Below are 26,965 nucleotides of genomic sequence, written 5' to 3' on the forward strand. Positions count from 1 at the left end.
GTCGGTTAACAATGACAATGGAGCAGCCTGTCATTTAGACTTTGATTCTGTGCCCACTTGGCTCAGGTTGGAGGCAGTGCCTGAAGCCTTGACCAATCAGTCACTTAGGTGAGAACTGTCCAATACTCAGGCAGCCAGTGATGAAGGGGAGGGCTTCCACAATCTAATGTTCCCTTGGTGTCTGGAACCCGCCATTTTTAAAATCTTTTTGTAGGCTTCTGTTCTGGATCCGGAGCCCAGGTGTCTGCTATGCAGAATCTGAAAAGAAACCACAGGGAGAACGCAGAGAACCCTGAGAGTCAGGAAATGGTAAGTGTGCCTTGTTCAATTGAGACTGTGTAGGAAGGTGGCTTAAAGCTTACAGGAGTGGCAATGGTGGAAACTGGCAGTCATGGCTAGGGACTCCTCGTGGTCCTCTCCAGAGTCTTGTGGCCAGAGGGTCTCTCTGTGGTAGCTTAGCCTTCACCTCCCTCTGACTAGTCTAGTGAGGCTTAGATCAGCAGTTGAAAACCTGGGCATTTTATTCCATAATTGTATGGTGTTTTCAGCTTCTTTCTAAAGCCCTTTGTGGGCTTCCATGTGCCATCAGTCCAGCATGTCTCCAGATTGCATAGTGAAGACTGAGATAATTACCAGGAGAGAACTACAAATCCATTTATTGTATTCATGCATGAGAGAGGCTGTTAATTTTAGGACTTGTTACTCATGAGGGTTTGTTTGTTTGTTTGTTTTTTTTATTATTATTATTATTATTATTATTATTATGTTTATTATGTTTATTTGTTTTCTTTTTGGTACCAGAAATTCAACCCAGAGGTGTTCATCCACAGATTCACATTCCCACCCCCTTTTTAATATTTTTATTTAGAGACAGAGTCCCTTTGAATTTCTTAGGTCCTCACAAGTTTGATTATGCTGGCTTTTAACTCATTCTCTTCATGAGTCCTGAGATTTTTAAATGTAGCAGAAGCTGTATCTCAAATCCAAAACAAAAATCTGAAATCCAGAACTTCAGTTTAGCTCTCCATAGGTCTTAAAATAAACCCCTAGTTTTCTAGCTCTCTGTTCACATATCCAAAACTAGGGTTCTCTATTCACAGAAAATAAGTATAAAATAGAATAGATAGTAAAATGACCAAGTAATGTGGATAATGGGCCTCAGTCAAACACTGAAAGATGTTAATGAGCACCATTAAGGTCTATTTCAAGTGTAAAAGACCTTGAAGCCCACTTGTGAGAACACCTTCAACAAAGTCCTTTGTCCCAGGGGTGATTCCTGATTGAATTTGAAGAAAAAAGGATGGGTCATAGAAAGAATGAAAGTGAACCCATATGGTAGTCAGGATGCCTTTTCCAAAGCATATTCTAAATGCATTATGCTTCCTGTTCTGCCCAAAACCATCAGTAAACTTCTAAGATGGCACACAAAAATGAGTTTTTTTTTTCTGGTATTATTCCTCATACCACATGGTGGGTGTTCTATTTCTTTGTGCTTAAATAGATTTTTTTTCTTCAAAATTTATGAGACAAGCGCCCAGATTCAATTTGCAAACTGAGAAATTTTGGTTAATTTCAAAACTCCACTTTCAGAATTATTAATCATTTTCCCATGTTTTATTTCAAATGTATGCATCATTTATAATGTTTTTCTTCAAGAACTGGAGGGCATTTTTAAAAGATTTTAATTTATCATTCTGAGATTTTTTACATGAGAAGAAAGCAGAATAAAATTAGGTGACATTAAAAAGAATGAATCTCTCCTAAATGTGTTTTATGTGTCCCAATTAAGGATTTTTAAAAACTGGTCATCATTTGAGGGTCTATTTATTTATTAACTTATTTGTTTGTTTATTTATTTATGGTCAGACAATCTGGGGTTGTGGCTCAGTGATAGAGCACTCACCTACCACGTGCAAGGTCCTGGGTTCGATCCTCAGCACCACATAAAAATAAGTAAATAAAAAATAAATAAATAAGTAACCCACACAAACATTCCAAATATTTCAGGAAACTCTTTTATTCTGGTGTGGCAGGAAAAAAATAAAAGTGGGACTAACTTGAATTTAAATTACATGCAATTTCAATCTCTCTCTTTCTCTCTCTCTCTCTCTCTCTCACTCTCTCTCTCTCTGTATGGGGATTGACCCAGTTGGCCAGGCATGTGGTGCAAGCCTGTATATCAGCTGTTTACAGACCATTTTTTTGGGGAGACATAAGGATCATGAGTTCAAAGGGGCCACTCTCATCAAGGGAGGCATTAAGCAACTCTAGTTAACCCTGTCTCTGAGACAGGGTTTCACTGAGTTGCTTAATGCCTCACCATTGATGAGACTGGTTTTGAACTCATGATCCTTATGTCTCAGTCTTGTAAACAGCTGATATTACAGGCATGCACCACCATGCCTGGCCAACTTCAATCTTTTTTTTTTTTTTTAAAGAGAGAGTGTGTGTGAGAGAGAGAGAGAGAGAATTTTTTTAAGTTTAATATTTATTTTTCAGTTTTGGGCGGACACAACATCTTTGTTTGTATGTGGTGCTAAGGATGGAACCCGGGCTGCACACAAGTCAGGCGGGGCTGCCACTGCTTGAGCCACATCCCCAGCCCCAACCAACTTCAATCTTAAGGGCTAAAGTACACACTATTTAGGTCAAAGTCCATGTCAATATCTTGGTACTATATATATAAAGTTGTTGATAGACCTTATACTCCAGTGCCTCACATGTGCCAGACAAGTGAGCTCCACTGAGCCCCAGTCCCAGCCCCCTGGTACATTTTTTATGGGGGATATTGGAGATTGAACACATGAACACTTGACTACTAAGACAAATCCCCAGGATTTTTTTTTTTAACTTTATTTAGAGACAGAATCTCACTGTGTTTCTTAGCACCTCTATTCTGCTAAGGCTGGCTTTGAAATTTTGATAATTCTTCCTCAGCCGCTTCAGCAACTGAGATTACAGGTTTGCACTAACACACCCAGCCCCTGGTACATTTTTAATACCTGTTTTATGTAGATTTTAACCAGTAGCCTTAACTTTTTTCCTAATATATATTTGATTTGAATCCATAACCCAGAAATCAGTGAAACAGAATCTATTTTTTATCTGCCACTCTGCTTTTGGTTATGTCAGTGTCTGAGTTAAGATTCCCCATTAAAGAATTTACTGTCTTGTGTTCTCATTCTGACCTCCCATATGACCTAGTTCTGAGTTTTAGAATATCTGAAACAAGGTTCCCAGAGATTCCAAATTTTTTGGAGTATTTAGATAACACCACTCTCTGAGTCTTGTCTTCTAGGGACCAGTTTGAATTTTAAGTGGTAGCTTCTGAAGGGATGGACTAATTCTCGATGCTTTGCAGCTGGAAGGCATTTTCTGATATACTTTCTATCTAAAAGGTACTTTATTTATTTTCTTTTATTAGATACTGTGAATAAAGGTACAATAAAAAAATAGATGTATGGCAATACATTTAGCAAAAAGGATTCCAAATTTTTTACATATATACCCAAAGTTATTATTACTGGATTTTATGGCATTTTTTTTTTACCAACAATTATTATTTATTTAAATACTGGAGATTAACCTCAGGGCACTTTACCAGTGTGCTACATACCCAGTCTCCAACACTTTATTTATTTATTCATTTTTGAGAGAGGGTTTTACTGAGTTTCTTAGGACCTTGCCAAGTTCTTGAGGCTGGTCTTTAACTTGAGAATAAATCCCTAGTTTTCTAACTCTTATTCTCCTAAGCCACTGGGAGTACAGGCATGTATGATTTTGCACTGCTACCCCAAATTATTAGTAATGGATTATGTGGCATTTTTATTTTTGGCTTTTAAAGAACCTTAACACTTTTATAAAAATATATTATTTAAATTTATATTGTCACCAACATTTTTACATATTTGTGTACCCTGGAATCCCTAGTAATTTTGAGTTATTTGCTTGGTTTTGTATGGTTTGGTGCTGAGTATTGAACCCAGAGGTGCGTACCACTGAGATACATCCACATTCCTTTTTATGTTATATTTTGAGACAGGCTCTCATTAAGTTTATTGTAGCCTTGTTATGTTACTGAGGCTGTCTTTGTACTAACAATTCTCCTGTGTCATTTTCCATAGCTTCTAGAATTTCAGGCATATGCCACCACACATGACAATTTTAGATTTTTATAATAGCCATTCCAACAGCATTGCATATGCTGAATAAAATCTATTTGATTAATGCATTGAATACCTGAGGCAAGTTTATGTGAAGTAGCCAGTATAGGAGTGTTGTGTAAAGATTAACAAGGATTGTGGAATGTGATAGACATTATTATCTAAAGTACATATATGGGGCTGGGGATGTGGCTCAAGTGGTAGTGCACTTGCCTGGCATGTGTGCGGCCGGGGTTCTATCCTCAGCACCACATACAAACAAAAATGTTGTGTCCGCAGAACACTAAAAAATAAAAATAATAAAATTCTCTCTCTCTCTCTCTCTCTCTCTCTCTCTCTCTCTCTCTCTCTCTCTCTCTCAAAAAAAATAAAGTACATATATGAAGACAAGAATTGATGTGAACATACTTTGTATACAGAGGTATGAAAAATTGTTCTATAGGTGTAATAAGAATTGCGATGCATTCCACTGTCATGTATTTAAAAAATAAAACAACAAAAAATCTTTATATGTATTGCTGAGAATCAAACTCAGTGCTTTGCACATTCTAGCAAAGTAGTCTACAACTGAGATACAACTCCAGCCCATGTTCCCAGATTTTTATACTCTCTTTGTAATAATCAAAAGCAACTTTAAAAATTAAAATTGCATTTTATATCACTTTTCCTAGTACAGTAATGTAGTACTAACTAAACTTATTCTTAGTATTTTTTAAAAAATAATCTAATGGATGACTGTTATTTTTTCAGGGATTATTTTATCACTTATTTAGGCCTTGGTGAAGGGTCTTTTTTTTTTTCAGAATATAGATTTCTTCTATTATCAAATGGGTCCATGCTAACTGTGTTAAATAGTGATTCTAAAACTTCACACAGTCCACACATTTCCAAGACTATAGGGGAAAGGGAAAGACAATATTCACAACCAATAAACCATTTCTCATGGAAGCATAGTATCAGTGTCCAACCTGGAGTGTAATCTAGATCTTTCAGTGGTAAGGTTGTTTAAGAACCAAAACCATAGGTTTTTGGGATCTTCTAAAGTACACTGAATGGCTTTAAATCACATTCTCTTCTTCAAAATAAAACTTCTGCTACCTACTTAAAAAATAAAGCACTATGAATGAGAAAGGTGAATGAGACTTAAGTTCTTTGGATGTACTGAGGTTGACGTTTAATTATAGTTTATAAATAGTCAAATAAAAAGGGCCTTCGAGTTGTCTCAACTTTTCCAACACATGATATGGAATACTTAGATGAACTGACATGAAATAATGAAAATGCATTTCAGGAAAGTGATATCACAGAAATTTTCAGGGTAGAATCTTGGAAATGTGGGAAAAATATATTAATATACATGTGCATTTCTATAGAAAAAAATAAGTGATAAGTACATGAGTATGAGGGTAAATTCAGTGTGCCTCATGCGTTGTAGGTTGAAGGTAATGATAAAGTAGTAACTGAGGAGATCCAGAACTCTATAATCCTGGGAGACATTATTGCAATTTAGAAAAAGAAAATATAGTTAAATCCCTTTAGATTTACCTCTGTCCTCTGTTCCTCTTATGAATTTGATTCTGTCAAATGAGATTATGTGGGTATGGTTCTCTCTGAATTTATGTCTTGTTTTTTAGGATTTTGTCAGCTATGTCACGTAAAGCCCTTTCTTAAACTCACTCTGGGGGCTCTTTTACATCCTGTTCTGGACTGCAGAGCAGAGACTCACCTCACTCATTCTGTGCAATTAATTGACTTTTGTCTATCTTTGCAAACAATGGTTGGAAGAACAAGCATATTGGAGCGTCTTTCATATCCTATAATATGGTTGTCAGACCCTATAGGTTAAAGGGTAGTTACTTGCTATGTTTGAAAAATTTTCCCTATGAGAAGGGCTTATCCATATTTCTTTTGTTTGGAAGCCCCATAAACACAGAAGAGAAGCATTTATGGTCACAAACAAAGGAATGCCAGAAGCCATTAGAGATAAGAAAATACAAAAATAAATAAAATCTTCTCTTAGAGCTTTTAGAGGTAAAAAGTTTATTTCTGTTTTGTGTAAGAAAACTAAAATTTCTCTTTGGCCTCACAATATTTTGATGTTTTAAACTTACTTGTAATTTCTACCTGTGTTTTGAATTTACCTATGTCTGGCTATCCCTTACAAGATAACCGTCCTCTCTAAAACCTTACTGGTGCCTCATAAATTCTGGCTCCTGCTGACCAAATAACAATTCTCTCTAAATCTCAGTGCAACTTATAAATTCTAATGTCTGGAGCTGAATTTATTTTCCACCTTGAAATGTTAGCCTCGTAGATCCTTAACCTGCTATTTGCTTTTGCATTATGATTGTCAAAATCTTGTTAGCTGTAAATACCTTAGACACCCACCTCCTTTGTAACTTTTTGTGCTGTAAAAACATTTTCCTGAAGATCAGGGGGATGATCTCTAGCATGGAATCTTGTAAGAGACAGTCCTGGCCAGCTTTTGTGTACACAATACAATCTTGATTTAATTTGATTTAAAATTTGAGTTGGTGATCTTTGTGTTTTGGTTTAACATTAACATTTTTTTTAACGTCACTGTAAATAAAAGCAAAGAACACAACAACACTCCTGTAAATGAGCCAGGTGCATAAAAATAGTCATTCTTTACTGAAAGCACAGAATTCATTATAGAAATGATATAAGGTTAAAAATTAAAAGATATCTCAAATATCAAGTGAGTTTAGGAGTTAGAAATTTTTTCTTTCAGAATATAGGTAGTAAAATAGGACAAAAGAGAAAATGTGAAGCATAAATATATTAAGTAATATGCAAAAATCACCAAAGTATTTATAAACAAAAAATCATATCTAAAGAAATGGTTCAAAAGAAGCAGTGTTTTTGTCAGGAATAAACATTTGGACAGGAATGGAAGTTTTGGTTATCTTTTTAAGTAGTTTTACTCCTAGTGAATAATCTTTACACTATTTCTGCATTTTACTGGTTGGAATTAATTATAATTCATATATCTGCAAAATAGGTACTGAATGCAGAAAAATATTATTGCTCATGTTTAAATCACCTCCATTATTTGATCTTTCCCCTTTTAAACCAAAAATCTGCATAAAATCATCTCTTAATAAATAACCCTATCTCTATATTAGCAGCAACTGAGTTATAAAATTTACTATGATCACTTGTCTCTTCATGTACTTAAAGACTATGAATTTGCTACTTAGCACTTAGGTATAATTCTCTATGATGTTCTCTAGTTATTTATGTCTCTATGCCAAGTTTTATACCAAGCTCTTAGTATGTGCCTTAATTACTCTGTGTAGCAATGTAGGATTTATGTCTTATTTGTGACACTTTGTTCGCAGATCTGTGTCTAAAGGGAAATATGTACAAAATGATTATCCAGGAAAAAAAATCTATCTAATATTGTATTTTATTTTATATTTACTTATATATTTATGTATACATATTTTTATTATTTAGAAACACCCTTTGGTCTGAAACTACAGTGATACTAGTGTATTTTAGCTTGAATTGGTTGTGAGAATCAAACTAACAAGACTTTTATCTGTGTTGGTTGGAAATTTCTGCAACCTCAGGAACCTAGTGAATAATAACACAAATAAATAAGTAACTCTTTAGTTTGAGGCAGAACCAACAAACTAGATGATGTTTTGCTTCTGCTTTCTATCTTGATTATTAGAAACATACCTTTAAATTTACATGGAACACTTTTGGATTTCTGTTCTGTTAGTTATTCTAAAAAAATCAATGAAACTGAAAAATAATGCAGGAAAGATAAATAATTAATTTCAAGCAATTCATTTCTTAAAATAAATAATTTTTTTTCAAATCACCAATAATTCTGAAAAGTTAGAAAAGTTAAAAGCTTTAGAAATATCCTAAGGCAATTTCTCTTTTGCTCAGAACAGTAGACTATATCTCCAACTCATTCATCTCTAGAATTGGACTGTGTGCAAATATGAAAAAAAGTGCTAAGATGCCCCAAATGGCTTATAAGTTTTAAAATCCTGAAAGGAGCTCAAATCTGCCATTTTTCTACTTTACAAAATACAAAATCTTAAATTTGAATACTTAACAAACATTTGCAGAAGTGTAATTCAAAATGACCTAAAAAAAAATGAAAAATATCATTGAAGGACTGACCCACTGAACATGAGGGACTTATAATATTGAATCCCTTATATTAAATTTCTTTTAATTATTGTCAAAATTTTCCATATTTATATTATAAATATATTAATAAAAATTTTATGCATTTAATAACAAATATCTAATTTCCTATTTTATTAAATCTTTTAAAAAATTAGTAGTAATTAATATTAATAATTTAATTCTCATATTTGTTAAAGTATGAAACATATACTTTAAAAGCTATGGCTATAGCAATTGAAAAATCCAGCCTAATTTCCTTTTAAGATTGGGAGCCATCTCATCACAAAGGCATGAAGTTAATTTCTGCTTCATTATAAATTACTGTGATTTGCTTGAAATGCCTACCAGTGCCTTGAACTCACCCATGTCTGGTTTTCCCTGATGAGATAACAACCCTCCCTGAAATTTTATTGATGACTCATAAATTCTGGCTTTCCCTGACCAAATAAAAACTCACTCTGAAACTTTAGTGGTGCATCATAAATTCTGATGCTGTGATCTAAATTTACTCCCTAAGTGCTAAACCATTTAGACCATTAACCTACTACGAGTCTTTGTATTATGCTTGTGAAAATCCTGTTATTCATGTAAGTTCTCAAGTCCACCCCCCCTTTTGTAACTTTTTGTGCTATAAAACTACAGTCCTAGAGAACTGGAGTGCTGAATTCTTTTTCCATGGGTTTCAGGAGAGACTGTTATCCTCAAATGTGGGACCCCCAAAAGACCACTAGAAACCAATATTGATGTAAGCACGAAAGAGGTGTTTATTGCAAGCTAGCTCAGTCTTCCACGCAAACAGAAACTGGTGACTTAGAGCCCCTGAGCCTGGGGTTTGCAGCAGTTTTATAACTCTTTGGGGAAGGCAGGAACCCCACATACATCATAGCATCTCTTAGCAAATCATCACACACCTTGGGAAAATCATAAACAACTCTTAAAACATGATTAGCACATTCACTGGTGGGAACAAGTTGGGTAAGCATGATTGATTAGTACAAGATGGGGATTCATTTGAACAGATTGACTTAGGCCATGAGGGGACTATATGCTGAACTATATGGTTTCCTAAAATTTTATCAACCACCATAAACTACTGGAAGTTTCATTTGGAATCCCAAAATCTTTCCCTGTCTCATGTTGATTGGTGGCTGCTAGGGGGTTGCTATGGATCCCCATGTAGCCTGACTGAGTCAGGGACACCAGGCACAGCAAGCAGATCTCTCCTGTTATTTGTAGATAAACAACTCAGCAGGTTGGGTATGAGCCTAGGAGTGCTTTGTGTGTCTTTCCAAGGACAAGAGTCATGCCCCCTTCCTTGGACAGTCTTTTCTCTGAGGTAGAGGCTGGTTTCTCACCTTGTACCTTATGTTTTTATGTACTTTTTAAAGATGTAGCTGGACACAATATCTTTATTTCACTTATTTATTTTTATGTGGTACTGAGGATTGATACCAGGATCTTGCACATGAAAGGTGAGCACTCTACTGCTGAGCCATAATCCCAGCCCCTTATGTGTTGTTTTTGTTGGGCATTTTTATTTTAGGGGTTTTCTTCCCAGTTCAAAGTTCAATTTGTCACCTATAAAGAACAGAGATCAAAAAAATTTAAAAAAATTTGATAATTATTGTCATTATTTTATATTAATTCCTGAATAATATACAAGCATATATAATCCATAAACTGAAATGACTTTATATGTAAGTTTAAATGAAAATGTTCTGTTGGTTGGGTTAGTTCCCACTTATAGGAAAACAACCTTGCCTTAAAATAACAGCAGCCTGAGACTCTGGGGTACATTTCTCAGATTAAAAAAAGCACTAAACAACCTGAGATTCTAGCCCTTATTCATGCCTGGATTGGATAATATTCCCTGTCACTCAAAAAAAGGGCTCACTTCTCTCAGATTCAATGTTCATAATCTGAAGCCCCTTCCAATCAAGAGCATTTTGTGGGAACTGTCCAATCGTGTGTCATCAGGGAGGAGGAGGGTGGGCTTTCACTTCTTATCTCCTGAGTCCTCCATTTTTGCCATCTGTAGTCTCACACCTCAGAGTCACAGGTTGTTCTGCTGTGCAGGAACTGAGGATCCCAAGTAGCCCTACTCCTGAGAACCAGGAAATGGTGAGTGTACCTTGGCCTAGCAAGGGAGGCTGGGGGAGGAAGACTATTGGAACCACAAGACTGGCTGTGTTGAAAACAGGAGCTAGCAGATTGGGACTCTGGGCAGTCTCTGGAGTCTGTAGGCTTAACTCCTCCACTGGGCCACTATTTCCCCAGTCCTACTGGCCAACCAGGTGGGGAACATGTCAGTGGCAGAGACTCTTTGCTGCCTTCCTTATGCTCAAAGGGCATCCTCAGAATCTGCATAAAATACTATGTGGCAGGTGTGTTCCTGTAGCCCAGTGTCTTACCAGATGCTGGAGATTGACAGGTTGAATAATTATCAAAATCAAATCTCGAAGGTCCATTTTCCTGCAGGAAAGGAGCTGTCATTTTTGGGTACCTAATTTCCTTTTGAGCTACCTAATTTTCATTTTGACATTCTTTTATTTTTACTTTCTTCATTATTATTATTTTGTTAAAGTTAGGTGAATTCAGGGATACTGTACTACTTAGCCATATCCTTGGTAGTGGAGCCAGATTTACAGATAGGTAGTTTGTGTAGTTAGGTAAATTGGGTCTAATATCCAGTAAAATCAAGAATGAACACCACATTGAGGATGGAGTCCAGGATAAGGGGAATTGAAAATGTCCCCAAGGCCCTGAGCCCATCCCAAGGAAATTTTAATGAAGCAGCTCACAGCAAACATCAGATGCTAATCTAAAATCCCTTCCTGCCCAGATTACTCCTTCAGCCTACCACTTTGGGTCTTCGGACCTACATTCCAACACTGCAAGATAACAGAACAAAGGACAGCAATGTGACAGGAATGTGGGATAGCTGAAGGAAGATCTTAGTTATAAAAAAAGCTAAAAAGACCTTAGTTTAAAAAAATCCCTTTCATGGATTCTACCTCTTTGGTCCCCCTTTTCTTCTGGGGAGAAGTCTTTTCTACTGTCCTTTAATAAAGCTTTTACTTTCCATTCTAAACTTGCCTTGGCACACTTCTCTGGTGTTATACCTCAGCATTGGTGAAGCAAGGAATATTCACCAGTAAACAGCCCTAAGAGGTTTAAATTTATTTTGAGAAAGGCCCTAGTTAAGTTGCTGAGATTATTTTTGTTATGGTTTGATTTATCCAGAGTTTGCTATTGAAATAAAGCATACTGTTTTTACATACATATGTATTAATATGGGGATCTTATTTATATTGTGATTCTTTATTATAATATTATATTTTCACAATATATATATATATATATATATATATATATATATATATGAATAGTAGGCCATGATAAGTCTTTTTTTTTTTTTTTTGCTCTTATAATTGAAAAGGTTTTTGGCTAAAGTTAAATATAACTTTGTAGATGAATTTTAAAAATTTATGCTTTGGTTTCTTACGTCATTTAAAGTAAAACCTGATGATTTTTTAAATTATTGCATTATTGTTGTATTTAATAGTCAGGTTTATTTTGACATAACCATAAAACATGAAATATAATTTGCACCCCTTCAGTATCTAGTAGTTCCCCTTTCCTTATTCTCCTACTTTCTTCTATCATATATTTATAGTTTTTTAAAATTATTGCTTTATAGAATACACATAAAAGTAGACTTCACTGTGATATATTCATATTTATACTTAGCAGTTTTGGTGAGATATATTGTCGGTTAATTTGGAAGAAAATTATCACCTTTGTAATGATGAGTTTATTATTTACATGGGATGTATAATTCAGTCTTTTATGTGCTTTTTGTGACTTTTATTTTCTCATAAATTCTACATATTTTGTTTCTAACAATGTACGCATGTGAAATACCACTTGCCTAAGGCACCTATGTAAAATTTATACATAGTGTTTTATGCTCTTTTTAAAACTGGATACATTATGAAATGTGACTGGCCCCAGTGACCATTTTTCCTACAGATTATTATTTATCTCTTCCAAGATGTATATTGTATTGAGCCATGCCCTTGGGCTTCAAGTGTTTGGATGAGTACCATTGCATACTTACATGTTATCATGATCACATATGCTCTAATTTCAGTAAGTCTCTCTGATGGGGAGTATCATGTATATTCAATAGCAAAATAGTTTCCACAAATAGATACTAATTTAAACTCCTTTTGAGATAATGATTATTAATTTGTTTTTTGTTTGTTTTTTTTTTAATTTTAATATATATATATATATAGTTTTCAGCGGACACAACATCTTTGTTTTTTGTATGTGGTGCTGAGGATCAAACCTGGGCCGCATGCATGCCAGATGAGCACTCTACCGCTTGAGCCACATCCCCAGCCCTATTAATTTGTTTTAAATGTTCATCAATATTACTTAATTTTTCCAGTGATGGGTTTTTATTTTGTATTTCTTAAATTTCTAAAGATTTTGAATGTTTATAGTTAATAAACATATCTCATGTATAAATTTGAACTTCAAACTTCTGTCTTTTATATATTTTTGACTTACAAGATGAGAAAAGTATCCAAAAATGCAGCTAGAGATTGATTTCAAAAAAAAAAAGAAAAAGGTTTAAATTATTTTTTTTTAAATTGACTTTTTTCTCTACTCATCATTTATTATAGGTTTCTTGTATGATTGTAAGGGTAGGTTATTTAAAGTGGATTATAGGGCTTATCTTTGTTAATTAGTGCAGGAAAAATAAATAAGAAATTTCTCTACACTATGGCTGCATGAAAATGAATAAATTTCTTTAAAATCATATGGTAATAAAATTGTTAAATGACATACTTACTAAACACCCACTCCTTAAAAAAATTTTTTTCTGTAATATTTTTGGCAGTGAATCATGAATTCTATTATCTGGATTTTGAGATTTAATATAAAATCATATGGAATAAAATTTGGCCAATTCTAGAAATATTCATACATAATTTGTTGTTTACTTAATGACATGTTGTGGAGAGAGCCACTAATGAACATATTTATTTTTATAAATAGTTACTTTTTTGCTTTTCAGTTTCTAATAAACCTTTTAGATTTATTTCCTAACTGAGTCACTCAGGGCCACTGATATGTTTTTATGTTGCCCCTGAAATATATTTTCTATGCACTCTCTTCAAAATGCAGAGAAAATAATATTTCCCCAGACTGACATCCCTGTGTCAGGAGCTAACAATACATTGATGGTCTTTGAAGTAATTTCATACATCTCTGTCTCTGGGTAGTTTTCTGTGGGTTGCTGAATTGCTATTTAATATCCAGATACCCATGTTTTCTTATATGTACTATGGGAATAATTTTAAAGGTTACAGATGAATAATGCTCTTCATGGAGGCTATGAATACCTGTATGTTCTGTAGTGTACAGCTGAGAAAGCCCCTGGAATACACTGTGCAGATTCTATTTGGTTAACCATTACCTGCCACTCACGTGAATTTTCTTTCAAAAGCTTGTAATAACCTTTTTACTTTAAGCATCCGTGTCATCCACATTCCCAAATATAAATGTTTTAATCTTTCTTTTCTGAATTCCAGGTTCCGTTTCTCTTGTGGTTCAATGTGGTACAAAAAATTATGATTTTCACTTTTTTTACACTGTGTTTCTAATAAAAATATTCTCTGCTCCAAACCTATATTTCCCATGTCTAGCTCTGTTTAGAAAATGACATAGATAATTGTATTTGTTAATTTATAAAGGAGAGTTGAATAATTCTTGCTCGTGTTTCCCTTCCTTACAAACTGAACCATAACTATTCTTGGTCCTGAAATGGGAGGACCATAACCAATCAGATATATAAAAAAATGGTGATTGATTGTATATTCTCTTCTAAAAACTCTCTGTTCAGATCCTTGGCCCATTTATTAATTGGGTTATTATTATTATTATTATTATTATTATTATTATCATCATCATCATCATCACTATTATTATTATTTGCTTAGTTTTTTTGAGTTCTTTAGGTACCCTAGAGATTAGTGCTCTATCTGATATGTGAGGGGTAAAATATTCCTCCTAAAATGTAGACTCTGTTTTCACCTCACAGATTGTTTCTTTTGCTGAGAATAAACTTTTTAGTTTGATTCTATCCCATTTATTGATTATTTGTTTTAATTCTTGTGCTATCAGTGTCTTATTACAGAAATTGGGGCCTAATCCCACATGATGAAGATTAGATCCTGCATTTTATTCCATTTGACACAGAGTATCTGGTTTAATTCCTAGGTTCTTGATACACTTAGAGTTGAGTTTTGTGCATGTTGAGAGATAGTGGTTTTTTGAAGAGGCTATCTTTTCTCAAGTGCATGTTTTGACACCTTTGTCTAATATGTAATAATTATAACTGTGGGTTAGTCTCTGTGATCTCTATTCTGTACCATTCATTTGCAGTCTTTTTTTTTTTTTTTTTTTTTTTTTTTTTTTGTAAATGCAATGCTGTTTTTCTTACCATTCCTCTGTAATATGATTTAAGGTCTGGTATAGTGATACCACCTGCTTCAATCTTTCTGCTAAGGAATACTTTAGCTATTCTTGGTCTCGTCTTTTTCCAGATAAATTTCATGGTTGCTTTTTCTATTTCTATGAGGAATGCCATTATAATTTTGATCAGAATTGCAGTAAATCTATATAGTGCTTTGGTAGCATTGTCATTTTGATAATAATATTAATTGTGCCTATTGATGAGCAAAGTAGATCTTTCCATCTTCTAAGGTCTTTTTTGATTTTTTCTTTAGGCTTATGTAGTTTTCCTTGTATAGACCCTTCAACTCTTTCATTAAGTTGATTCCCAAGTATCTTTTTATTGAAGTTATTGTAAATGGGATAGTTTTCTTCATTTCTTTCTCAGAAGATTTTTCACTGATATACAGAAATTCTTTGATTTATGGGTGTTGATTTTATATCTTACTAATTTGCTAAATTATTTACTAGTTCTAGAAGTTTTCTGGTGGAGCTTTTTGAGTGTTCTAGGTATATAATCATATCTGACATTTGCAGGTAAATGGATAGCTTTGGAGAAGATAATGCTAAGTGATGTTAGCCAATTCTAAAAAAATAATAAATGCTAAATATCAGAAGGCTTACTCATAATGTGGTAGGGAGGGGGAGCATGAGAGAAATAGATATATTCTAAATAAAGAAGAAGAGTGGGAGGAAAAGAAAGGGGGCAGGGGATTAGCAAGAATGGTGTAATGTGATAGAGACCATCATAAAAAGTGCACGAATGAAGACACAAATTTGTATCACCATACTTTATATACAACCAGAGATATGAAAAATTTGTTCTATACATGAAATAAAAATTGTAATGCTTCGTTGTCATTTCTTTAAAAAAAATCGATAGAAATATGAAAAAAATTGTTCATAAATTATATACATTAAATAATGTGCATGTTATATATAGAATATATTATGAATATATGTTTCTCTATAGATCTAGGGAAAGGAAAGTCTCTTTCCTGAATCTTTAAAAATCAATTAATTTATTAATTTGTTCTAACTTGGTAATAGAGCAGAATGCATTTCACTTCATAGAACACAAATGGAGCACAAAATTTTATTTCTCTTGTTGTACAGAAAGTATAGTTAAAAAACCCATGTAACTGTACTTTGTGTACAACAAGATATTCATTTCATTCCACCATTTTATCTACCTCTATACAATCTACGATCACCTCCCTCCACTTTATCTTCATTTTTTCCATGCTACCTCCCACTTCCCTCATCGTAGATCACCATCCACTTAGCAGAGAAAACATCTTTGGTTTAGGAGGATTGGCTTACTTGCCTTAACATGGTATTCTCCAACTCCATCCATTTACTTCCCAATTCCATAATTTTATTCTCTTTTAATGCTCAGTAATATTCCACTGTGTTAATAGACCATATTTTCTTTATCCATTCATCTATTGAAGAGCATATATATTGGTTATATAGTTTACCTATTGTGAATTGTTTTGCTGTCATTGATGTGGATATGCCTCTGTGTTATGCTGTTTTTAGCTCTTGTTGGTCTAAACTGAGGAGAGGGATAGCTAGGTAAATTTTGGTTTCTTTCTGAGTTTTCTAAGGAATCTCCTTATTCTTTTCCAGATTGATGTCACTAATTTAGAGTCCTACCAACAGTGTAGCAGTGGGCCTTTTTCCTCCTATCCTCACCAACATATATTTTTGCTTGTATTTTTAAAAATTGCCATTCTGATTGGAGTAAGATTAAATTTTGGAGTAGTTTTAATTTGCAATTCTTTAATTGCTAGAGATGTTGAACATTTTTTTATTGATTGATTGATTGTTTATCTTCTAAGAAGTCTGTCTCTTCAGTTCCTTAGCCCATTTCATTTAATGATTGGGAAATTTGTTTTTTGGTATTAAGTTTCTTAAGTTCTTTATATATTCTGGAAATTCGGTTTCTATTTGATGTGCATGTGGTAAAAATTTGCTCCGATTCTCTGATATCACTTTTCGCCTCACTGATTGTTTCTTTTGCTGAGAAGAATCTTTTCAGTTTGAATTCATCAAATCTAGTGACTCTTGTTTCTATTTCTTGTGCTTTAGTAGTATTCTTGAAGAAGCAAAATTTCAAATCCCCTACCTGACATGACATCATGATAGCAACACAATTCATCTTCATTTCAAGCCCACTTTCTTAAGGGGCTTTCATCTTAGGAAGAAAAAGAAAATGTTATAGACAGGCCATTGGGTTTGAGTCCATGTCATAAAATAAGGAATATACAATTAATCAATTTAAATAATATACTCAAATCTTTGGATCTGGGAAAAAACATATATATATATATATATATATATATATATATATATATATATATATATATATATATAAAATACACCATCCACTTTCTGGTTAAATCTCCTTGCCCCCACTCAGAGGAGTTTCTCTCTAGTATTTTATATCTCAGGAGACATATTGCTAAAAAAAAATGAATGTATCTTTCACCTGTAGCGTTAAAAGATGTGATCATGTCCTTCATCTTCTTGAACTCAGGACAAGCATTACTCTCAAATATGGTTCTGTGAACTGAGATTTTCTGCAGTCTTGAAATAGTTTTGAGGGTGCTGTTCCAAAAATATATATATGCTTTATTAGTAATATTTTAAATACATAATGGTAATTTTCACATAGTCGAAATTATGGGTTATACTATAAAATTCAATTTTTACTATTTTTATATGACCTCTAAAAAATAATTATCTTTCCACCTCATATAATTTTAATGTTCAATCTGTTTCAATACAAGAGAAGTTAACTGAAATTTTACAGCCTTGTCACTGTATTATTTCCATCCATAAATAATATATTTACATATATAATGTACAAATTCAAAAGGCCTCATATGCAAGTTTAAATGCAAATGCTTTTCTGGGGTGACTGGATTTTACTTCTCCAAGGATATCTTGCCTTACATTCACTTCAGCCTGAGGATCTGGATTTCAATTCCCAGAGCCTCAAAAATAAATAAATAAATGTTCAGACAAGACCATACAATTGTGACATCATTTATTTCTGGATTTGTGGTTATCTCCTGACTCTCAAAAAACTCACTAGGCTCATATTGAGCATATGAAGACATAAGTTGTGTCCAATCCAGAACTCTTATATAAGCATTGTCCAATCTACACATATTCAGTAAAGAGAAACAAGTTTTGATCATCTGGTGTGAAGTCTGCCAGAGTGGGTATCCATTTCTTGACTTCCTTACTTATGTCCAGTGAACCTGATTTTTTTCTCCTGTATAGATACTTTGTGATTTATACAGAGGACACGTGGTTTCTAAAAATACAGTAAATGATGAGTATGCATTGAAATCCTGAGACTTGATGGTGAGTCTGGTTGAAACTGGCTGCACTGGTTATGATGGGAACTGGCAATGGTTGGCTAGAATCCCTGGTGTAATCTTTGGTTTCTGCAGTCCTGTGTCTTCTTCTGAGAAAGGTCAGCCATGAATTTCCACTGGCCAGTCAAGTAGACCCTGTATTAAAATTAGACACTGGAAGTCCTATAGTATCCTATAGAATATCTTCAGCCCCTACCTTAAATTATATGTGAGAACATTTGTGGCAATATTTCAGAATCTTCTCAGATTGTGATGTGGATTCTGGAGTGAGGAGATCATCCCAATTACAACTCCATGTGTTTTTTCCTCCAGGAGGGGGGTGAGATACTCTATAGGTATTTCAGTTTTTCTTTCCTCCTGAATTCATTCTCCTTCTTTTTGGAGATTGTGGTATTGTGGATTGAGCCAGAGGTACTGTATCATGTAGCTACATACTTGGTATGCTTTTATTTTTTTTATCTTCAGACAGTTGCTGAGTTTGATTTTAAATTTATGCTCCAGTATTGTGAGTTGTATTTATATATAAAATTTTAGCTTCCTGTTCAGTGACAACTTCCCCATTTCCCAGTATTATCAGTTACATTTTTGTAGTATTATCAGTTACTTTACCCATATTATATTTCAAATGAACATGGTATTTTCAATTTTCAATTGTTGTACCAAAAACTAGATGAGACTTTAAGCTATTTTTTTCTCTCTCTGGGTGTAATGATACATGCATTTTAATTCCAGACACTCAAGTGGCTAAGTCAGTAAGATTGCAAATTTAAGGTAAACATCAAGAACTTAGGTAGACTAATTAGACAATTAGAAAACCCTGTCTCAAAATTTTAAAACATGGCTGGGTATGTAGCCCAGAATTAACATTCTGCTGTTTCAAATCCCCAGTATCATAGAAAAAAATCAAAAGCAAAATTTTTTGTTGTTATTGTTTATGAGCATTTTACATGATTGAAAAGTAAAGAAGAATCCCTTGATCTTGGAAAAATCATGTGTTTCTATTCTTCCTTTGTGTCTCCAAAGGCAGACAACCTGTCAGAGTGTCTTTATGCTCAGATTTCTTTTAGTGGAATGTATATGAAATCATTCTCATTCCCTACTCTAGTATTTTCCTGGAACTGTGTGTCAGAACTATGTAATATGAGGATCACACAGCTGGCACATCAAATGCGTCTCACAAGTTCAGAACAGTACATGGGGCTTTTCTTGTTCAAGAGCAGTATATATGTAGAGAGCTTAGTTTCTCAAAAAAATAACTGAGAGAACTCTCAACTTCCATTTTTTAAATGTCTTCACTAATTTTATAGTCTAGCACAGTGTTTCTTTCTTCCATATTCATATAATTGGAGTACTACTTACTATTTCACTTTTTGAGAGTAGCCATTCTAACAGCTGTGCTCATGCAGAAGATCTTATAGTTGGATGGTATACTAAAATTCTGATGCAAGCTTTTTAGATTCCAGGGTGCCTTATTCACACTGGAAAAAAAATTGATGTGCACCTATTTTAAAAATAAAGAGGTATCTGTGATTGTAACCATTTTTCTTCACTAATATTCGAGATTTTAGCCCATTACAATGTTTTCACACCAATGTGAAAACACTCTTTTTTGATCTAGGGAGATTTGCCCTGCACAGTTATCAATGCTTTCAATGCTTTGAGGTTTCAGATGTAGTCCATTGAATGGAGAAAGTTAATATCGGGACAAATTACTTACAGATAGAATTGGTTAGGTCTGGTGTTATAAGTAAAGTGAGTTGGGTGATAGAGCTCAGAAAGTGCTAAACTGCCACTTTGGCTTTCGGTGGTGTTCTGTGTTTCCCTGTTAATTTTTTGGTACTGTCTAGATAAAAGTTCAACTGTCAGCAACAGCTTTTTGCATTTTTAGAGAATGTTGGCAAATCCCCCTAAGGGATTAAGGGGTTACCTTAAGATTTAACACCTCTTCCACTCTGATCTAATGGAATAAAGCCCATGGATCTTGCATGGCCATAGAAAACCACTTATTTTATTTATTTATTTATTTATTTATTTATTTATTTATTTATTTTTGCTGGAGTAAATACTCACGTATATCTTATTCCTTCCTCTGGGTGTACAGATAAATTAGCATTTAAACTACAGGCCATTTGGAGTTAAATAATATATTTCAAACCCAAATCAATCTGCCTTAATTTATATTAACACTGGACTTGGGCATTTTGTTCCAGTAATTTTGCATATTGTTCAAATCAGGAAATTCTTAAGTAAATTCTTCTTGTCTCTTCATCAATATTTATTTTTTTCAGTTTTCCAATTTGTGTTCCTCTAATTCCTTTACAGTTTTTAGAAGGCCTCAAAACAGGAGTATATATTTATTTGGTATATCCATAAATGGAGGGAGGATTATATTCTGCTTTTATTTATTTTTATTTTATTTTTTAAAATTATCTCTCTTTATATCTGCTGTTTGGTGAATGCTTGTGTATAATTCCAGTGTCACACACATTGTGCACACAAGTTGCTTTTGTAATCTATGCCTTTTATTCTAACATCTACCTTGAGGTTGGATTGTAGCATTCACTCACATTAAATATTTTTGATATGTTTTGATTTATATACTTACAATAATTAACAATAAAAAGATATTTGCATACATATGAATTGCCCTATGTAGTTTTCTGTATTGTGATTTCTTTATCTTACAATTACTACACTGGGGGCTGGGGATGTGGCTCAAGCGGTAGCATGCTCGCCTGGCATGCGTGCGACCCGGGTTCGATCCTCAGCACCACATACCAACAAAGATGTTGTGTCCGCCGAGAACTGAAAAATAAATATTAAAAAATTCTCTCTCTCTCTCTCTCTCTCTCTCTCTCTCTCTCTCTCTCTCTCTCTCTCCCTCTCTCACTCTCTCTTTAAAAAAAAAAAAGAACAATTACTACACTGTTTTAATATTATAACATGCATTAGTGTCAGGTAATGATCACTAGTACATTTAGAGAGAGTTCTTGTCTAATTTTATATACATTCAACTTTCCAGGAAAATTTTAGAAGTTTTTGCTTTGATTTATTTTTTATCAAAAAGTAAAGAATGGTAAAATTATGAGCAGTTATTATTAAAGAGTACCTTGGGGAAAATGATCATTTTCATAATAGTTTTATGCTTTGTAAATATGTTGAATATTTGAGTCTTTTATGTTTTTTTTCTGTATTTTCATTTTCTCAAATACTGCATATTCCTTTTGTAAACATACTTGCATATGAAATGCAACATTCATGTGACATCAGCATAAATCATACATGGTATTTTATAGTATTTGTCAATCTGGATATAATACATCAACAAAAATTCTACCTCCTAGAATTTACATTTTAAAAAATTTAATAATTATTTCTTCCTCTTTAGCCATGGCCCTTGGTTTCAACTCTGGAAGAATGTGGCTGTATTCTCATGTACAGTTGCTGTAATTTTAGTCTCTGTTTCCTGTGTGGGTGTATCATATACTTATGATTACAAAAATTTGTGTGTGTGTGTATGTGTGTGTATATATATATATATATATATATTATAATTTTGTATGTTAAAATGTTAAAATTATAAAAAGGAAAATTCAAACAGGATTGTTGTTGCTATTTTTTATATTAATAAAATACATAAAAACCATAAAATATTTGAACTTAAATAAACTATTATATATTTCCATTAAGTGGTCTGTATACCTTGTTATATTTCAAAATTTCTCTTATACCATTGATTTTCGAATTAGTAGAGATCCCACTACACATTTACACATTAGTAAATCTATGATTAATGGTCTTACAATTAAATTTGAGTATTTCCTTCTTCATTACCATGATTTTCTCATCTGAAAAAATATGTATAATTTAGATCAAGATATAAAAACTTACAAAATATATATTTTTGTGATAATGCCTGAGTTTTATATTGTGTTTCATAAATGTGGAGTAAGTATACTTTTTCTTTTTCTTTTTTTAAAGAGAGAGTGAGAGAGGAGAGAGAGTGAGAGAGCGTGAGAGAGAGAGAGAATTTTTAATATTTATTTTTTAGTTCTCGGCGGACACACCATCTTTGTTGGTATGTGGTGCTGAGGATCGAACCCGAGCCGCACACATGCCAGGCGAGCACGCTACCGCTTGAGCCACATCCCCAGCTCCAAGTATACTTTTTCTGCAGTAGTAGATAATAGTATCATTGTGTTCCAAAACACTATCTACATGATAGCCTACTAACTCTCATTTCAACTTTAATTACATTACAGACTGCAAATGTTCATGTGGTCAATGTGTTATTTATTTACCTATTCTTATTTTAGGAACTCTTAACACCTATGGATATATACATTGATTTTACTGAAGAGGAGTGGGAATGCCTTCAGCCTGCACAGAAAAAATTATATAAAGATGTGATGCTAGAGAACTATAGAAACTTGGCCTTCCTGGGTAAGTTTAATTTCCCTTTAAAATTATTAATTACTAATTATTATTTAATTTACTTCTGTTGCAGAGTATCTTCTGGGAAATTTTCTATAAGAATGAGTTTTATATTTGTGTTTCAAAAAAAGGGCATTCTTAGTACAGATATCTCTCTCTCTCTCTCTCTCTCTCTCTATATATATATATATATATATATATATATATACATATATATATATATATAATTTTACTCTTTAATCTGTCTCTTTCTTTGTGTGTTATACATCCTTCACTTTAGATAAGTAGTACCTAGTATAATTTATTGATGTAAACTATTGTAGATAACACATAGCAGGGGACAAAGTTGAGTCATTCAAATGTCAAGGAGAAAACCAAACTGAAAAATGTTGAAAGAGTAGTTATCCAGCAGAAGAAATTTTCAGAAGCTTAGGTTTATTTATTTTGATTGTAATCATTGAACACATACTGCCCTATATTTATCACATTTTCAAATTCCTTGTTGTTCTCTGTTTTCTTCTTTAGTGATGTCCCAGTTTATTCAGATTTACCATCAAAACTTACCTTTTGTTGTGAGGGCCAGCATGATCTGTTTCAAATATTCTTGTGAGGAAACCTTTAAAAAAGCAAACAGAAGAGAGAGACACACACCCAGTGAAAAGGGAAAAAGAAAAAAAAAACTGGCCACCCCTCTTAACAGCTGCACATATAATACCCCAAAATTACATAGCTTCTGATATCATGACTACATTCTAACCGAGTATTTCTTTAACTCCAAGTGCTAGCTAACCATTATTAGGTACAGTTAATACAAATATAGAGCCCCTTCTCCCTAGGGACATTACAACAGAAACTAGATAGTGCACCTGTAGAATTATCTTAATAGCTTCAGGGAGAAACTGCTGGGCATTACAATTGTGGACCTTAGGGTGCCAGTTACAATCACCCCCACACTTTCCTGTCTTTTTCAAGGTCAGAATACCTAATACCTCCCCTCTTTTTTTTAAGGCCTTTTGAATAAATAATATCACTTATCTCCTTAATGCTGGTGGGGGCAGAAATAGGGCAGAAATAGACAGCTGCAAGTTCCAACATCAGTAAACATCCACCTATGAATATTTTTTACTCAGATGAAATTGAGTAAACATGAAGTTAACCAATCCAACAAGTGCAAAATCCAACCTTTTGTTGAACCTTATTAATGATATCTTTCAGGTAATCTAAGTCTTTTGAAATAAAATTACTATTATATCTTAAATTGAAGGAACACATATTATTAAACTTCTGATATCCTTTATGATATAACAATAACAGACAATCAATTGCATCATGATTGTCAAGTATGACTTGACAATGTTGTTTTTGTTCTTTATTAAGCATATTTATATCCATGGAGGCATGACTAATACTGTTTATAATAGCATAGGTGTGTTTCATAATAGTTTTATAAGCCCGTAGAGCTAGTCCATGTAAACCAACTAAGGAGAATGTCAAAGCATTAAATTCTGCCTTAGAGAGAAGCTTTACTGAATCATCACAAGAGGAATAGACCTTTTATGAATAAATTGCACAGCATGGTGACCTATTAAATACTATGTAAATGGTAAGGACACTTTATTTTGCTAAGACAACAATGAATACCATGAGAAATTTTTTGCAGGAATATAACAATTTTATGCAAGTGAGTCAAGATATTGTAATGAGTTCTAGAAGTCCAGGATCTGACAGTACTGAATTTCCCCAAGCTGGTGTACAAAAACAGAGCAACTTTGTTATTAATACCAAAGCATTTACAGAGTTTTGTGTGAGTTTAGCAATCAAAACAGTAACAAAGTCATCTAGAGTACATTCTAACCCCATTTTAGCCAACGACTGTAGAGCTGAGGCTGTTAATGGTTTTATATCCCCCCAAGTAACTAGAATTCAAGTATCTTGGGGTCCTCTTTTAATGTTTCTCCTCTTTTGAGGAGAATAATTATTCTCTTGTTTGGATAAACTCTTATCTTCCAGGGTTAAATGAAACTTAGAAATCAGCTTGTGAATTTCCTGATGTACATTTATAATTGCTATTTTTCATGCATGAAGCTAGAGTCCAAAAAGGACATGTTGGCAAAAGTGTAGCAGTCTATGCTTTTTCCCACGTGATCAAAGGCATAGGATCTTGTCATGCTGGTCTGGTGAAACCTTATAAAATTTTTTGGGTAATGGCTGTTTGAAAATAAAATGTCTATTCAATGCAGATGACCAATATTGAGTATTAACTTTATGTTGTATATTGAGCACATTAACTGTAAATAAAAAAATATTTAATGCATACTAATATAAAAGTGGCTAGATCTTTGTTTGTTTCTGTTTTAAAAGGCAAGTATTAGGATACAATTTGCTCACTCAACAAAAGCTCGTCCAAAAGAATTATGAGAAATTTCATGATTTAATACTATATCTCATTGATTAAAAATTGTGCAAAAGAATGAGAATGTACAGGCAGGGAGCATTATCCATCTTTAAACAAATAGGGCCTCTGGGAGCAGATCATGCTTGTTTTTTTTCCATGCCTTTTGCTGGAACTGACTTGATATATATATATTTTTTTTTTAGATTCAATTCTGTTAGTAATTTTTTTTTTCTTTTTTTGTCTTTTGCAATAATGCATTAGTAATCATAAATATTCTGAAGTGAATAAGTCATTATATTTCTACTTTGTAATTACTTTATATATATTTTTTTATTTTGATTAGTGATTTAATTTCTGGATCATTGTTTTTTTATTGTTGCATGCTTGGATTCTTTTCATTCATACTTATATATACATAAAGTGTGAAAATATATATGGAGTCTTTGACAATAATATCAACCCTAAACAAAACACAGTGTGTGTGTTTGTGTGTGTGTATATATATATATCCCACTTCTCTTTATATGCCCTATATATTTTTAGTTTTTACAGTATTTTACAAGTTGCTTAGACTTGTCTTAAACTTGGTACTGCTTGATAAGCCTCTCCCATATTGGTAGAATTTCAGATTTGCACACTAGGAATACCCCTGTCATTTTTTCTAAAAGAATTATTCACATAAACATTGTGCTCATTGATGTTAATATTTTTGAATTTCACTCTATGAACTTTGTTTAAATAATTATTTAGTGTTTTTTTGAGTAATTCATAACTGTCAGTATCCTAATGATAAATTCCTAATGTTTTTTTTTTTCTTTTTTTTTTGTCACTTGGATTTAGCCATGATTTTCTTTGTTTATAGTTGCTTTACTATTTTTTATTTGTTCATTAAAGGAGCCATCAGTACATTACATAGTCCATTTTCTGGAAAAAAATATAAAAACATTTAAATAAATAAAAATAGGCAAGAACAGAGCTGAATTCTTGTAATATTTGCTAATTGGGAGGCCATGCAAAAGTACTTCATGTTTGAGAGAAGTCACAGGAATTTAGAAAGAGCATGGCTCAAACAATTTTAAAAAGGCTTGTGTTGTAATTTGTGATATAGAATTTTTGGGGTAATCTTAAGCATTACACATGAAACATTAACAGTTGGATGACCTAAAGATCCAGAATTGCCACTACTCAATATGTATCCATGAACAATTAAATCATAATTTTGAAGAGATACCTCTGCTTCTGTTTAGTGAAAACATTTTTCTTAGTATTAAAGCTAGGGACTCAATGTGTGTGCCCATCAATGTCAAATGGGTAAAAATATGTACTTATATCCTATTATTATTTAGTTTATTTATTTTGTGTCTTAAAGTGTTATAAGAAATCTATGCAGGACTTTGAATTAAGTGAAAGGTGGCAGGCAGATATTAAGTTGTAGGAGCATTTGATTCACATGTGGATGTCAGAATTTTAGCGAGCAAAATTTTTCTGACCAGATACTGTGTTTTTTGTAGGGTTAATATTATAGTCAAAGTCTCCATATTTTAATTTTATTGAGCATAATAGGGTCAAGAGTTTTATTTTACCACATAGTGAGTGTATTATTTTCTTCATAAATACTAGTGGAAAAAAATACAATACCTTGTAAGGACAAAATTGATAATTATATGAAATAATGATTGTGTTAATTTATTCTATTTAGTCATTTTACCTTGTATATATAGTATAAAGTGATATACTTATAAATAAACAATGTTGTATTTGTCAATAAAGGAAATTCTCATATCACACGAATGTAAAAATATAAAAATCAATTTATTATACTAGAGTGTAATGTGTTGAATTCATCCAAGTATTATGGCCATTGACTGTGCAAGGTTTTT

The 26,965-nt window shown here is 33.0% G+C and overlaps 1 protein-coding gene across 1 annotated transcript in view; it reads left to right on the forward strand.

The window, feature by feature from the left end:
- Positions 1-245: 245 nt before the first annotated feature.
- The window catches only part of LOC144252850 (uncharacterized), a 28,762-nt gene continuing 2,042 nt past the window's right edge, over positions 246-26,965 (forward strand). The window contains exons 1-2 of the mRNA XM_077794929.1: positions 246-309; positions 22,573-22,699. Of these exons, the coding sequence (XP_077651055.1) occupies positions 250-309; positions 22,573-22,699 (187 nt within the window). The 5' untranslated portion in view covers positions 246-249. The remainder of the gene's footprint in view (positions 310-22,572; positions 22,700-26,965) is intronic.

Source organism: Urocitellus parryii, unplaced genomic scaffold (genome assembly GCF_045843805.1).
Source record: "Urocitellus parryii isolate mUroPar1 unplaced genomic scaffold, mUroPar1.hap1 Scaffold_61, whole genome shotgun sequence".
NCBI classification, from domain to species: domain Eukaryota; kingdom Metazoa; phylum Chordata; class Mammalia; order Rodentia; family Sciuridae; genus Urocitellus; species Urocitellus parryii.